The 14,367-nt window shown below is 37.5% G+C and overlaps 1 protein-coding gene across 1 annotated transcript in view; it reads left to right on the top strand.

The window, feature by feature from the left end:
• Positions 1-3,021: 3,021 nt before the first annotated feature.
• The window catches only part of LOC306754722 (dedicator of cytokinesis protein 3-like), a gene marked incomplete at both ends in the record, with an annotated part of 45,869 nt that continues 34,523 nt past the window's right edge, over positions 3,022-14,367 (top strand). The window contains 4 exon segments of the mRNA XM_079238787.1: positions 3,022-3,058; positions 9,243-9,326; positions 10,261-10,301; positions 12,889-12,944. Coding sequence (XP_079094913.1) covers positions 3,022-3,058; positions 9,243-9,326; positions 10,261-10,301; positions 12,889-12,944 — 218 coding nt within the window.

The raw sequence follows: 14,367 nt of genomic DNA, 5'->3' as shown, positions 1-14,367 counted from the left end.
TGCCCATTTACTTTGGAAGTACTAAATGAGCCGTGTTAAAAGCAGTGAGAAAAAATGATACCATAATGTTCCATATGAATTTTTTAAACCATTTGCATTCAGTCATTTCCCTGAAAAACATTTGATGGACACTTCCAATTTATGTTAATAAAGGATTTTATTATCTGGGATGCAAATTTAGCTTGTGAAACGCCCCATTCTCTTCTTGCTTTATGTACGTGGTTGGAACACCGCCCACAATGTTCCACTTGAAGTATTAGACAGATGGGAGTCAGTCACAGCGTCGCTCTGATGGAGAGAAATTATCCAGCTGAATACTGCCCTCCCTCCCACACTACATCATACTCACTAAACATTCAGTTCCTCCTGTTCTTCTTGTTTTCCTGCCTTGTCGTGAGGACAAGATTATGTGGAATGATGCTGGTGCGATGCAATGTAAGATTCCTGGGTGAGAGTTAGTTTAAACCATCTATCATAATGCAGATATAATTCCACAAGATTGACTTTTTTTTTTTTTTTTTTAACAAGGAGTTTGTGGTGTTACTCATTAACCCACACAATAGTTTAAGAGCTGTGACTCAGTCTGACATTGTACACGTCTCAATTTATTGCCTCATATACAGCTCTGGTGGGATGGTTTCTCCGAAAAATAATCATGCAACTGAATTTCATGGCAAAATAGAACTTAACAGCTTCTTTAAACTTTTTATTTCTCTTTTGAACTATGAATATACAACAACAACCACTACTACTACTATTATTATTATTGTTATACAATAAGAAAATGGGGCCCAAGTCTTTGCCTTCCGACATGTTTATGATACATACAGGCTCCAAAACATCAATACATTTTATTTAGGTTTGACAGTATTCCAGAGCAAGTCATGCCATTTACACCTTCTGTTTTGGCATTTAATTGCTTTTTATCGCAGAAATGGAAATGTTTAACCTCTCCTTGTTGAGGCCTGATTTTTTTTCTTTTCATGAAATAATCTGCAAGAGCTGTCTGTGGTCTTGCTCTTAAACTAAAACTGAGATATGTGAGATTACGACGAAAGTGTCAGAATTAAGGAGTGCGTTTTAAGAGTAAATTCACCAGGAACACAGTAGAAAATGTACATGTTCATCTCCTAAAAGAAATCTCATTACTTGAGACAGACATCTTTGTAATCAGCAGAGTCCCTGCTACCATATCACACCTTGTCTTTGTGCTTTGCTTGGATGAAGAAATGAGCAGAAGCTCTAAAGTTTACAATGCTGTGTTTGGATTGGAGACCAATGCTGGCTCGAGTCTTTGAGCTGAGTTCCTTCTCATCATTTTAGTGTTGTATTAGTTAGGAATGGTGCCTCCTAGATCTTCTCACTGAATGTGTTATACGCTGCCTCCTGATAGGGAACTGCTTTTTTGTTTTCAGTTGCAGGTCAGGACTTAAATAAGGCCTTTCCAGTAGTAGTGGTCGATTTGCTGTCTTTTGCAACAAATTCTGAGGATCTGTGTCCTGTTTGAACACTGGTGCAATCAGGTTTAAACTATAGGAGGTAGTTTAGGTTCTAATCCTCCTACACTATTTCTCTTGGCACCCAAAAAGGCCCACAGCATTATACTACCATCATCGCAATTAACAGTTGGCATGCTTTAGGTTGAAAACAGAACAATAAACATGTCTATGTGAGCATTTAGGCCAGGAGAAAATAAATAAGTATATAAATAAATTATTCATGACTGCTGTTCTGTGTCCAGAAGGGCAAAATCCTTGAAGCAGCATTTTATGTGTGCAGTAATTAAATCATTCAATCCAAAGAAAATACATGTATAATGATGCCCGAAGGAGGAAAAAAAAACAAATGTACACCTTAGATAGAAACAAATTATTTGGATATATTAAGTCTGGCGTGACGTTTCAAATCACACCTCTTGTTTAAAGCGAATGAATCACTGATGAACAAATCCATGGCAGCCAATATTTCAGGTTTCATCACATATTTTATGAGAATGGCTTGTATAAGACAAGCAACAGTGATGTTAATGAGATTTCCAGCTTGCCAAAGGCATCAATCAAACTCAAACTGGGAAAGTGGCTGTAGAAATGAGTCTGTGTGGGGGGGCATGACTGCACTATGACAAAGCACCGCCGGTATAGTAGGTCTGCTTCTTCCAAATGACTCAACCAGGAGGTGTTTCCCCCCACATGGTCGTCTGGCCTGATGTGTAACACCAGGAGCTACTTTATGACCAGCAGCCGCCAAAGTAACACACCCAGTCAAACAAAAGGCAGGCTCCCAGCCAGCATCCCGGCACGACAAAAAGCAGTTTGAGTAAGTGATGGATGCAAGTGGCATGCAGAAAGAAAGAAAAAGAAAAAAAAAAGGAGGCGGATAAATTTGCAAATGCTTGACACATCAGTGTTGACAAAACAAGTCATGTGACGAGCATGAAGATGGCGCAGCTTATGATATATTGCGGTTTTCTCAGTGTTTTCTTCAACCAGCTCGGCTATTCGGATCAGTGAGCAATATCGCGACTTATTTGTTGCCAGTTTACCCAAACGATCCCGCGAGCTCGCGCTGTCGCGGCGCAGCCTGCCGAGGATCAGGTGGACTTCCGCGCGACTGGCTGAGAGCAGCCAGGAAGGAGGAGAAGCACGGAGACAAATTAGCTTCGCAGACATAAGAAAATGCGGCTGCAATAACACCTTTAGTGGAAAAACAGAAAACCGCTCACCGTGTACGTGCGTGCTCGCGCCTGCGCGCGTGTGTGTGCGTTACATTTAGGTGGACACGGAGACTGCATCAGACTGGAGACACACGCCGGGACATAAAAGAGCAGAGATATTAAGGCTTTTGATGGTGCCCTCTTCCCTCACGAATGTCAGGATGCTGCCTCCGGATGAGACGTGGAACCACTTGTATGTATAAACAGCCAAGACCATTTGTAGCCTTCAGCTGTCATTTCCCCCCCCAGCATCATCTCACGATATCGACATAATGTGGCTTGCTCTGCTGGAGGGGAAATAATCAAATATGTGGATACCTACAGAAGAGGAGAAAATCGGAGTTGGTGAGTCGATTTAATCTTTATGTTACTAATTAAGAACCTCTGGCTTCTTGCTTTTGATTAGACTTCAGTCACATAGTGTTCTGGCTGCTTGTTTGCTCAAGAAATACCCCGTTTTGTTCGTCTAAGTCCCTCACTGGATGTTCAAAGCTTTATCATTATTTTATTATTATTATTAGCTACTAAGGCCATTTGACGAGGAGAAAACGCATACACTTATAATGGCTGATGTACGCGGCCAGTGACTGCATAGAAAGGGAAATTGCGTGGGATGATACAGCCTACAACCCACCACCTTAAAGATGCCATCGCAGTCTGTACACAGCCTCAGGTTGGGCGTTAAATAACGCTCCTGTTGGGGTTCTGTGAAGAAAAGGGAGACAGAAAAATAAAGAGAATGCGTCAATGTGGAATTTTAGTCATTTCTTATTGTTTTGAGGGTATCTAAAGGGGGGGGGGGGGGGGGGGGGGGGGGAGGTGGAGGTGGAAAGCGATTCGTGCTGAAACCACGAGGGGGCATCGTGACTGCGTCCTTCCAACAGGTGTAGGCTCCATAAAGCTGGAGTGTACCTGTAGACACGAGAGAGAGAGAGAGAGAGAGAGGGAGAGAAAAAAAAAAAACTGATGTAGGTTCTGCGACAGGGACTGCTCTGTATTCGGTCTAGTCCAGCATCTATGTGATCTTTTGGCTTTAAGAGAAGGGGGGGAGAGAGGAGGGTTAAATTTGTCCTAATAGATGATCATTTCATGGAAAATAATACCTTTAAATGAGCATCACGCAGCTGAATACCAACAGGAGACAAAGATGTCCTGAAAAGATACCACATGGCGGTTAAAAATGGACAGCTGAGCCTTACCGTCCCGGCAAAAGTGTGTGTACAGCCTATGATTACACTATACAGGCTTTTTCATTAGAGGAATGAGTCATGTCCAGATGCTCTACGGCTTGGTATACTTGCAGAGCTACTCACGCTGGCTCGCACATGATACTCCCCCGACATGCACACGCCCACATATGTATACTTAGTTTGGAGGCATTACATTCGTCATGGCCGTTTTTATAAAGACCGCAAGCTGAAAGCACCCAATGCCAGTCCGCCATAACATCTCCCCTTCTGGTGGCTGTGTGGTAATCGCATCGCATTCGGTGTTTTGATGATCACAAACCCATCACAGAATCACTGTAATTTTCTTTTAATTTTAAAAAAAGCAAATATATGGGTTTTAATCGAGCAGGGTGCCGAAGAGGGGGGCAGGTCCGCATGGGGAAGCAACAGTTCGGCGCAGCCTCCGCGTCAGTCTGTGAACGGTGACCTGGCGCTCTCCGTGGTTCTGAAATGTGAAGCTGACGCTGTCCACGGTGCTGAAATGCAGGGAAATACAGCTGATTCGCAGTACAGTACATACTGTACTTTGTGAAAATAGTCCAAATCACTGGTGAATTAACCTCTTTGCCCCAAATAATGTGTTGACATCTTAAGTTCAGTCTTACTTTAGCATCACTGTGGATGAATCCCATAGTTGTGAATTGTTACTTGTCCCGGTGTTGCATTCCACCCAGTTATCGGTTCTGATCCTGCTTCATCCATGGTATCACTGGCACTGGTTTGAACATTTTCCTATCCTCTTTCCTGTTTTCTCATGGGGTCTAAATGGGATCTGACACATAATACTCTGCACTGATAATAAACAGAGCTGTGGCCTGTCAGTAGCCAGGCCTTTCTCTTTCTCATGGCTTATCTGAATAAGTTGAGTCTAATGTGAAGCATGGAAAAATCCTAATGTGACATTACTGGCTTACTTAAAATTACTGCTCAACGTTTTCTTGTCAGTATTGTCCGTACTGGAAATATTGGTTTGCAAATCAACTTTTAGTGTCGCATTAGGCCCAAATCTACAGCAGAGCTGCACCGGTCCACTAAAAATGAGTAATAATTGTAATAATCATGAATAAATATTTACTTTGTTTCTCAATTGATTATTTTTGTATGGAAAAAAGAAGTTGTGCTGTGACTAAAATGCCAGTTGACAAGATAACCATTTGCCAAAACTGTAATGATAAATCATTTGCATCATTTCTCATCATTGTTTTCTTTCTTCTTTTTCTTATATTTGGTGCTACAATTTGAATTTTTTTAGTTGTCTTATTTGCATGAGTCACTGAGGGGTTTATCGATAGAACCAGCAATTTGTCTTCACACTTGCATCAGAGAGCTCTGACTGTAAGTTAGTACCTGCCTACATGAGAGAGTGGAATGAATCAGATGGCTTCGACTGTGGCCACATGGAGTCCTCTCAGCAGCAGTACATGAAATATTAAAACATAAATATCTGAAATCAGTTGCTGAATGCAACAGTTTCTTTCTTCAAACTCAAGAACTGCACTTAATTTGTATAGATGTTATGCAACTTAATGGTTGTAGTCCAGCGCATCTCAGAGGGAAATACTATATTTTTCACATCACCACATTTGCATGACTGTTGTAGTTAATAACTACTTTTAAGATTACATTTTATTTATTTTTTTTTTTAGAATTTTTCATTTTGACAAGAACAGCATATTTTCAAATGTTTTACATTTGCATGTGAATAATGGTGACAAACCGAAGGATTAATTGTTCCTTTATGGGCCAAGATAATTGTTCTCACTCATCTGCATAAACAGTTTAAACCTCATTTGGATTATCTGGTAAATCGGTCACAAATCTGGAACCAGTGGTGCTTTTTGAACTCATGAAAAGCTGACATGGTAGGGAAGTGTTGCTTGGAGGAAACACAAGGAAAAAAAACCCTACAAACAGGGCATGAATATGATGCATTGCTGTATATTGAATAGAAATAGAAAGAACCCAAAATCTCGAAAGACATGTTGATGCAGTGAATCTTAGCCCATAATAATAGTAACTTTGTGGGAAGTATAATTTTACTACATGGCAAATAGCTTTACATGTCATACTTGAATTACATTTAGCTATAAGTACTTTCCTAAGTGGACTTAACCCATCACAAGCTGAGCCATAACGTCTCCTTAAGGGAGACATTTTCCCACTGCTTTATCTCACTACTGTTGAAATTCACAAATCTAACAGTTGATTTTGAAAGAATAAAAAGTGTTAAGATGAAAGAATAATTGTCATAAAGTATGACATTTTACTGTGTTTGTCAGGATTTAAAAGCTTCCTTTAAATTTTTTATAAAGTAACTTGCACATGATCATGTATTGTTGCACATGTGAGTTGTGTTCACTGGATATTTGTTTCTTTTTCCTTTTATTTTTGTTGCGCCCAATGGTGTTATCATCTAACTGTTATACACACCTCCGCAGCTGACTGACATGCTCAGATTTCAGGGACAGTGATTTGTAGTCAGATATATCAGAATGCTTGTGTGGCAGAAATCTCTTGGCTGCCAATGCTTCGGTTCAGTAATCTGTCCCAGTAAATGAGTGTGCATTCAGGCCTTAGTGAACTATGAATCAGAGGTTGAAGCCCAAGGACCAACTTAACTTAGCTAGATCTGGGGCAGAACTATTCAAGCTAGGAAAAATGGACCATTTTGGTCGACATACTCACTCTTTTTTGATGTAAGGATACTTTCTGGGCAATTCAGCTTTACTTGTGAAAGTTATGAAACACTGGAACTAAAATGAAAGTAAGAAAAAAAGAATCTATTTTGACAATCACACTTCCTTGTGGAGGATTTTTTAAGCACAATGCACTGTTAATCTCAATAATTATGTTTACTGTGAAATTCTTGATGGCATGTTCCCATTCTCTTCCAACTAACCCTTCCTGGGGCCATTGTTCTGGAGATAATGTGTATGTCAATCTCTAATTCTAAAGGAAGAGCATGGTGCTCCTGTACATGCTATGTTTTAAAATACTTAGTGGAATTCAATTTTCAGATCATACCAGTATATAATAATCCACTGGAACACAATGCAAGAGTCTCATGCCTAAATTGGACAAAAGAGATATTTTTAAATGTATATTTATAAAATATATTTATATATTATATTATATTATATTATATTATATTATATTATATTATATTATATTATATTATATTATATTATATTATATTATATTATATCTTATGTATAAAGTAACTTTATCCATATCCTGTATTAAAATTCTTCATTTAAACCAGCTTGATTTAAAATAAACAAAAAAGTGCAGGATAAAAAAAGGAAGCAAGTTAAAAGAGAAACTGAAGCACAAGAGACTGATCTCACCTAATCTGTCGTAAACCTTGACACTTTTGAAACAAAGCTAATGCAGACTTCTCCCTCTGATTCCTAACATCCAGATTAACTTGGACACAATTCCTTTTTTTGAACTTGGGGGACGTAGAATTGCTGTGTTTTTCTGAAATTCTTACCATCACTGCAAGAGAGCCTTTTTGGCAGAACATCACCACAGCTATTTACAAAGAAAGATTTCAGTGTTCACTTACAATCCACTTTTTTTCCTTTAAAACAAACCCACAGTCTGTTCCCACATGACATTGCCACTCTGGTTATATTAGGCTATTTTTCTACACAACATAGGTGGTAGCACCGCTGGTGAAGAGCAGTGAATGCCACAGAGGAAAATGGTTATTAATTCCACACTGGCTGCTTAAATAACTTTGAAATTGAGACACATTTTTATCTCTGGTTTATGGACTGTAATGCTTGATACTCGGTCAGTTATGCAATATCAGACGCCATGTGGATCATAAATTTAACCAAACAGAGAGACAGTCTGGACTGATATACTATTGCTTCGCAGAAATATTTGCTTTTGCCAACATTTTCAACTCCCTGTCCCATCAGTCCTTCAAACAACCTACGTTCAACATGTTAAAGTCTGAAAATGAATTTTTGCTGGTCTTGTTTTGGGTATATGCAAATTCTCTGCAGGCACACTGAAGTGTGTGACTATTTGCTTACACAGCTTGGAGAATTTCTGAGGAAGGATGAAGAAAATAAGAGTCCATGTGCTGTGCCCAGCTCCCTCACACATGACTTAATCTTTTTCTGATTTGCCCTCTGCAACAGAATTTTCAATAGTGTGAGTTTGGAATTTGCATTACAAATAAAAACCAGACAATTAAAGAGTAGTACTTTCAATAAGAAAATAGTTAGTCCTTGCTAAAAAGTACTTATTTGAAAAAAAAAAAAAAAAAAAAGGTTAAAAGAGTGCTGTTTAAGATTGCCCATCTCTCTTCTTTTTACCATCCATTTGAACCCAGCGTCTGTATAGCATCCATGAACTTGCCAGTCTAAAATTCCCAGGTCCTTACTGCACTTACAGTGAAAAAGGCCCTCCAGTTTGTGGATGATCCGTTGCCATAGTTACCCAAGCGCAGGAACTGAACACTCGTTTACCTCAAACAAGCAATGGAGCTGAGCTCAAGCCCCTCCCTCTTGTCCTCCCCCTCACTAGGTCCCCTGACTAGTTTATTTGCATAATGATTCATACAAACTCTCCTTGAAGGGCCACAATTTGTAGGTTTTTAAAATCATCACTGGAGCGACATAATTTTTTTTAACAAATTCTGAATTAACTGACACTTCTATATAGATGGCTGCATGGCTCATGTTTCTGACCTGCTGAGCTACACAGAGGTAGACAGATTAAAAAGGTAGGGCAGTTGTCAAGGCTGTTACTGTAGCATCTACTCTCTAAAGAAAAATCATGTCATCAGTGCTTAAGTCTAAAAACGTGTCTGTATTTGGTCAAAGACTGAATAATGTTGCAAAAGCTACCGTCATGAAGATTTATGCTAATACATACTTATGATTAATCAGCGTTAAAGCCATGTTACTTAGAAGTTTGGATTTGCTCTATTTTGGGAAATAGTTCAATTAACTTAACACAGCACAAAATCAGGTCACTTAAGAATTAATTGCTTATTACAGTGACTTCCCACTTCAGGGTGGGAGCTTGTTTACAGTTCACTAAGCAGTGGTTCCTGAGTGACACCGTGTTTAGATGTTTGCATTAAAGCATCTTATTAAAATGTCTCTAATTACTCTATTACAACCTCAAAGAACACACTGGCAATGAGGAAGATTCCACCTTTCAGAGAAATAAAAAATTAACATAAAAATAAACTTTAATGTGCAATAAAGTTTTGACAGTCAAATAAAATGATGTTAATTGAATTTCTTTCCTACCTGTCCTTTCTTTTCTCTGCACAGTGATCTGCAACTTCCGGTCTTCAATATGCCAGGCACTTGTCCTGGAGATTGGAGAAACTGTACAGATTCTGGAGAAAAGTGAAGGTAAAACCAGTTAGCTTTCCAAAGGCAATACAAGTTATACTGTATGTTTCAGGTCGACCACACGAGAATACTAATTCTTTCCCATTTTTCTCTGAATTTGGAAAATACACACCAGTGCGTGGGAAAAGCTTGGAATTATTCAAATTTGTTTTCAGAGCAAATAAAAAGTCGAAGATACCATTTAATGTAACTCCAATTTTTAAAAAGTTTTAATCTACAAGTTTTAACCCATTTTTTTTTTTTTTGTAACTTTTGTGGCTTAGAATCATGCTGTCTTTGATTATTTTTAGAAGAGAAACTTTCACTTGATAATAGGCTATAATTCAAAGAGTTTGTAGTTTGCTGTCCAAAACATCCGGCAAAAACTTGCTAAACAAGGTCAAATTGAAATATCACTGTTTAGGAACATTAAATCTCTGGAAAGCCTCAAAATCCAGTACAATGAGACCAGCAAAGTAATGTAGCCTAGCTAAGTGTTAGCCGCTAACTGTTAGCTGTTAATTGATAACTGCTACCTGCTACCACAGGTCTGTCAGCATTGACTCATAAATGAAAAGTTATACATAAACTTCATGTGGTTTGCATTTGATAATAATCAAGTCAGGATTTTTATTAAAAATGATTTAACTTCAGCTGCTAAAGTTATTTTGACTTTCTCACAGACAGACCTGTTGCAAGTTGGGCTAGTCACAGCTAACAAAGGACAAAAGAGAAAAAACAGAATGGTTCACATATTCAGGAAGTTATTATAATTTACCCATAGTGACAAAACAATGTTATTTTGCAAGGATAGTATTTGCCCTCTGGTTTAAACTGTTCATATCTTTTTTTATTGTCTGTATATTCAATCTGTTTAAGCCAATTTATCAAGTTGTAAATTTGTCTCACTTGGCTGATATTATCTTCTCATGTGCTCTTTGCTCTTTCTCTTCAGGGTGGTACAGAGGCTTTTCCACTAAGAAGCCTTCTGTTAAGGTAATTACTGAATAACACAAATTCCTGTTCATCTTTGTTCATTCTGTTCATTCTCTCTCTCTCTCTCTCTCTCAGTTATACTTAACATAAAAGAGATTTACAATTTCAATATTTTTAATTAAATTTTTTTTTTTTACACATATAAAAATTGACGTTGCACTTCTAGATGTAGCCTACTTTTAAAAATACAAATGTTTTATGACAATAAATTCCTAGTTAACCAGTAAAACTAAGATTTTTACAACAATTTAGTGTTCTCTCAAGCTTGTAAAACTGGTTGCCGTTGTTGGTCTTTTAGTGCATTTTCTTTCAAAGACTGGTGGATTTTTGTGAATGACAATAAGATGTGAGAGACTTTTTGGCCTAAAAATAACTTGACAACTAAAAGCTCAATGGCTGATTGACTTACTGAACAGAGCTTTGATTTGACAAAAATAGAAGTTTCCTGATCTAAATTTAATGAAGGCATAATTTTACTCAAGCTGTTTGGATTTCATTACATTGAAGTAGCCTATTATATAGTGTTATATGCAGCATTTTACTTGTCACACTTATGATGCTCGATCAAGAGCCCATGGTGCCATACTTCAAAACACAGGCAACCCCTTTAACACAAGTTTTTTTTTTTTACTTTCAAGGGAGCGATCTACATAATGGATCCAGTTGATTGTGGACTTTCAATGAGCGCATGTGAGGGTTAGAGAGGTGGTGAAAGAGTTAGGCTCAAGTCAATGCTCTAAATTTTAAATATTGTGTGTTTGTAGTTTAATAATGCTTTGTCAGGTGAAAGTGACAAAATTATTTGCTTTGATCAGTGGGAGAAAATGGACCTTTCACAATGATAATCATCAGCTTGATGGAACATTTAGCCTTCATACAGCAATCTTTCTTTTATATACAATGTATTGTTAGTCACCACAGTGATGTTTCCACGGTAACATCTAACATTATTAGTACATTCAATTAAACTGTAATAGTGCCTGTTTTATTTGTGTATCTGACCAAGCATGTAATGAACTGCATGTGAGAGTTGGTTGCATTTTTTGCATCTGTTAACAGTAATAAAATAAAATGAACCAAATATAAAAGAACAGTAGAAATACCTGAATGCTATGTACTGTATGTCATAGAGATGACAAAGGAATAAAAACTTCATGACCTCTAAATTTTGGAGCTCTATGTTGCTATTGGAATAGTTTCTGTGGTTTGGTTTGAGCCAATTGCCCTCTTAGAGAGCAGGATCATGGGAGATCAATGTAGCAGTGATCTGAATGATCACCCTGGTACTAAGATAAGACAAGTGAAGTAAACAGATGCTTACAGTAAATAGATTTCCACTAAGCTGAATGCTTATAGGAGATGTTGGATCAGCATGTTAGACAGCCCTTTTCACCATGACCACTGGCTCAGGAAATTAAAAAATATCTTATAAAAGAAGTATAATTTATATCAGCAGAGTTCCAGACACACATATAAGGGCTGATTTAATGGCCCAATAGCTAAAAATGACACAAGACTCTCCTTGTCAATGTCATTTATTTGTTTGTTTATTTATTGCTTTATTTTATGTCAGTGTGATGTACACCTATCACATCCTAACACCGTTTTAAATAATCTTTCTATCAACAAATATTAATCTTAAAACTGGACATCATCCCAATCTATTTCAAAGAAAAAATGTTTCTTACAAACTGCAAAGCTCCTCTCTTCTCTGACTGTTGCAGGATGGATGCAGCAACACCTCTGCACAATGCTCAGTAAGAAGAATAAAGCACAGCCATCACAAACTGAAAAATCAATATTGCTTGCCTGATGTTATTCATTATCCACATCCAAAATAAACTGTTGTACAGTAAATGATGCTTATCACAGATCGACAGTGGTAGAGCAGTTTTAGAAGTCATTGTACAAAAATTAAATACAAATATTTAAAATGTAATACAAAGTCTTTATCAGTAGATTTGCAGTATGTTTGCAGCTGAACTATTTTGTGATGCTGCTGGGATGTTTCAAAGAAAGCACAAAAACTGTCAAGTCCTGGTAAATGTAGGTGGCTACATGCTGTCCTTCTCCACACTCATCAGCTATTTACAGTTCCTACCAACACCCCTTCATTTTGTTATGTACTCTGCCCACACTCATTCGCCTCCGTTTTCTCTCTGTGCTGGGAGAATTAGCTGTGCTCACTTTGCCCAATTCTTCACATCTGGCAGATTAGAATAAGAAAGATTGACTGCCAGGGTGGTAGCCAGCTCCACTTTGTCTTTCCCTTGGAACAACATTGCTCTACCTTCTTGTTTCTGCAGTTTGTGAAGAGTTTGGGCTTTATTGTGTTGTCTTTGCACAGAAAATATAAGCACGTAACAAAAGTGTCAAAACACGTAAAAAGGAGTTGTGAGGAACATGTGTCACCAGCAGAACTGTGATGCTTTTTTATTTTTTCACTAAGCACTCATAGAGGTTTGCATTAATCTGAGTCTATAACGCAGGCATTTTGCTTCTTTGTATATTTTGGTCATGTGTGGCATGAAAATTTGTGTAATTCTGTCACTCTCAGTAACATCTCCGCTCCTTTTTCCATCCACAGGGTATTTTCCCAATCAGCTATGTCCACTTGAAGAAATCTACAGTGACAAATAGAGGGTAAGTTGCATGATAAATGGGTTTTATTCAAGCTTGTGTGCCATCATAAGTAATATAAAGGACCAATTTTAATCCTTCAATGCTAACTCTAAAGATAAAAATAACTGATCCCTGTAAATGAAGAGAATGCTATAAAAAGACTGAAAATGTGTTCAGGGGCCAGTTTTATAAATTGGAAATGTAATTATGAAACAGCAGCAGCAGGAATGGTGCAGGTCAAATTGAGGTCTACAGATAGAAAACAAAACAAAACACAAAGACCAACAAAGGCAAAGAAGAACTGTGGTTTGACTGATGTTTATAAAACCAGACTTCAATCTTCCCATCCAATAAAGGCAACAGGCAAGAATCAATAGCAGAATGAGTTGTTTGTCAGTGGCAGAGAAGATTTGTCAAGTTTTTCATGGGCACAACCCACATATTCAACATTGCTACTGATCCCATCCCCAATAACTGTACTGCCTTCATCAGAAGTTCAGTTATAGACTGTTTGTAGTAATTTTGGGCATAATCTCATCATTAGCCATACTTTCAGCTAGTTCAGGTATGTAAAACTGTGGTAAAAAGTGGTTCATTATCATCAACAAGTTTTTGATGTTACTGGAATAATGACCCTGAAAAAACTTCTGTAAAAAACTGTGCAAAACACACTTTATGGCTTCTAGTAAGTCTGACACATACAAGAAAAAATGGGGTTGAAGCACAGTTGTTAGAGGTGAAGCGGTAGGTGGAGATAAAGATGAGGTATCTGGATTACTCTGCTGTGAGCTCTCACTCTGAATAAAAATAATTTTGCAAATCATTTTACTGAATTAGACAGTTTCAGGCTTATTCCCTGATAACTGAGAATATGTCCCGTCAAAAAGTCAAAGCGCTATGTCTTGTGATACGTCTGCCTTTTCAAGCTTTTAGTAATTTCAACAAACCAGACATATTCTCCTAAGTGCAGAAACAAGCTATAGTTTCTGTAATGTACCACTATTAGATACACATGGCCACCAGTTATATTGGTACAATCACTGTGTCACGGTGAAAGAAATGATGGGTGCTTAGTAGTGCTGTGACGATAGGCTTTTGTCCCAATTCAGTTTGATTCTGATTTTTTCTAAAATTCTATTTAAATTGTAATTCTCACAATTCTTCGATATTGCTGATTTTTGCAGACTAACAACAAATAAACAAAAAAATGTACAATACCTTTTTTTGCTAGCCAAGAAGAAGCCAAGTAGACAAGCAAAAAGAACAATAAAAATGACAACAAAAAAAAAATTGTAACAGATAATTCTTATTTATTTGAAATAAAAAACTGATTTTTTTAACAAAATAATTGATTTTAAAATTGTGAAGCAAAAAATCCGGAGTTTTGATTTTTTCGATTCGATTTCCCACCCTTAGTGTTACAGAATTTTGAAGTGCTGTATTA

This window comes from Telmatherina bonti (genome assembly GCF_933228915.1).
Source record: "Telmatherina bonti genome assembly, chromosome: 4".
Taxonomy (NCBI): Eukaryota; Metazoa; Chordata; class Actinopteri; order Atheriniformes; family Telmatherinidae; genus Telmatherina; species Telmatherina bonti.
This window is presented reverse-complemented; position numbering and strand designations above follow the sequence as displayed.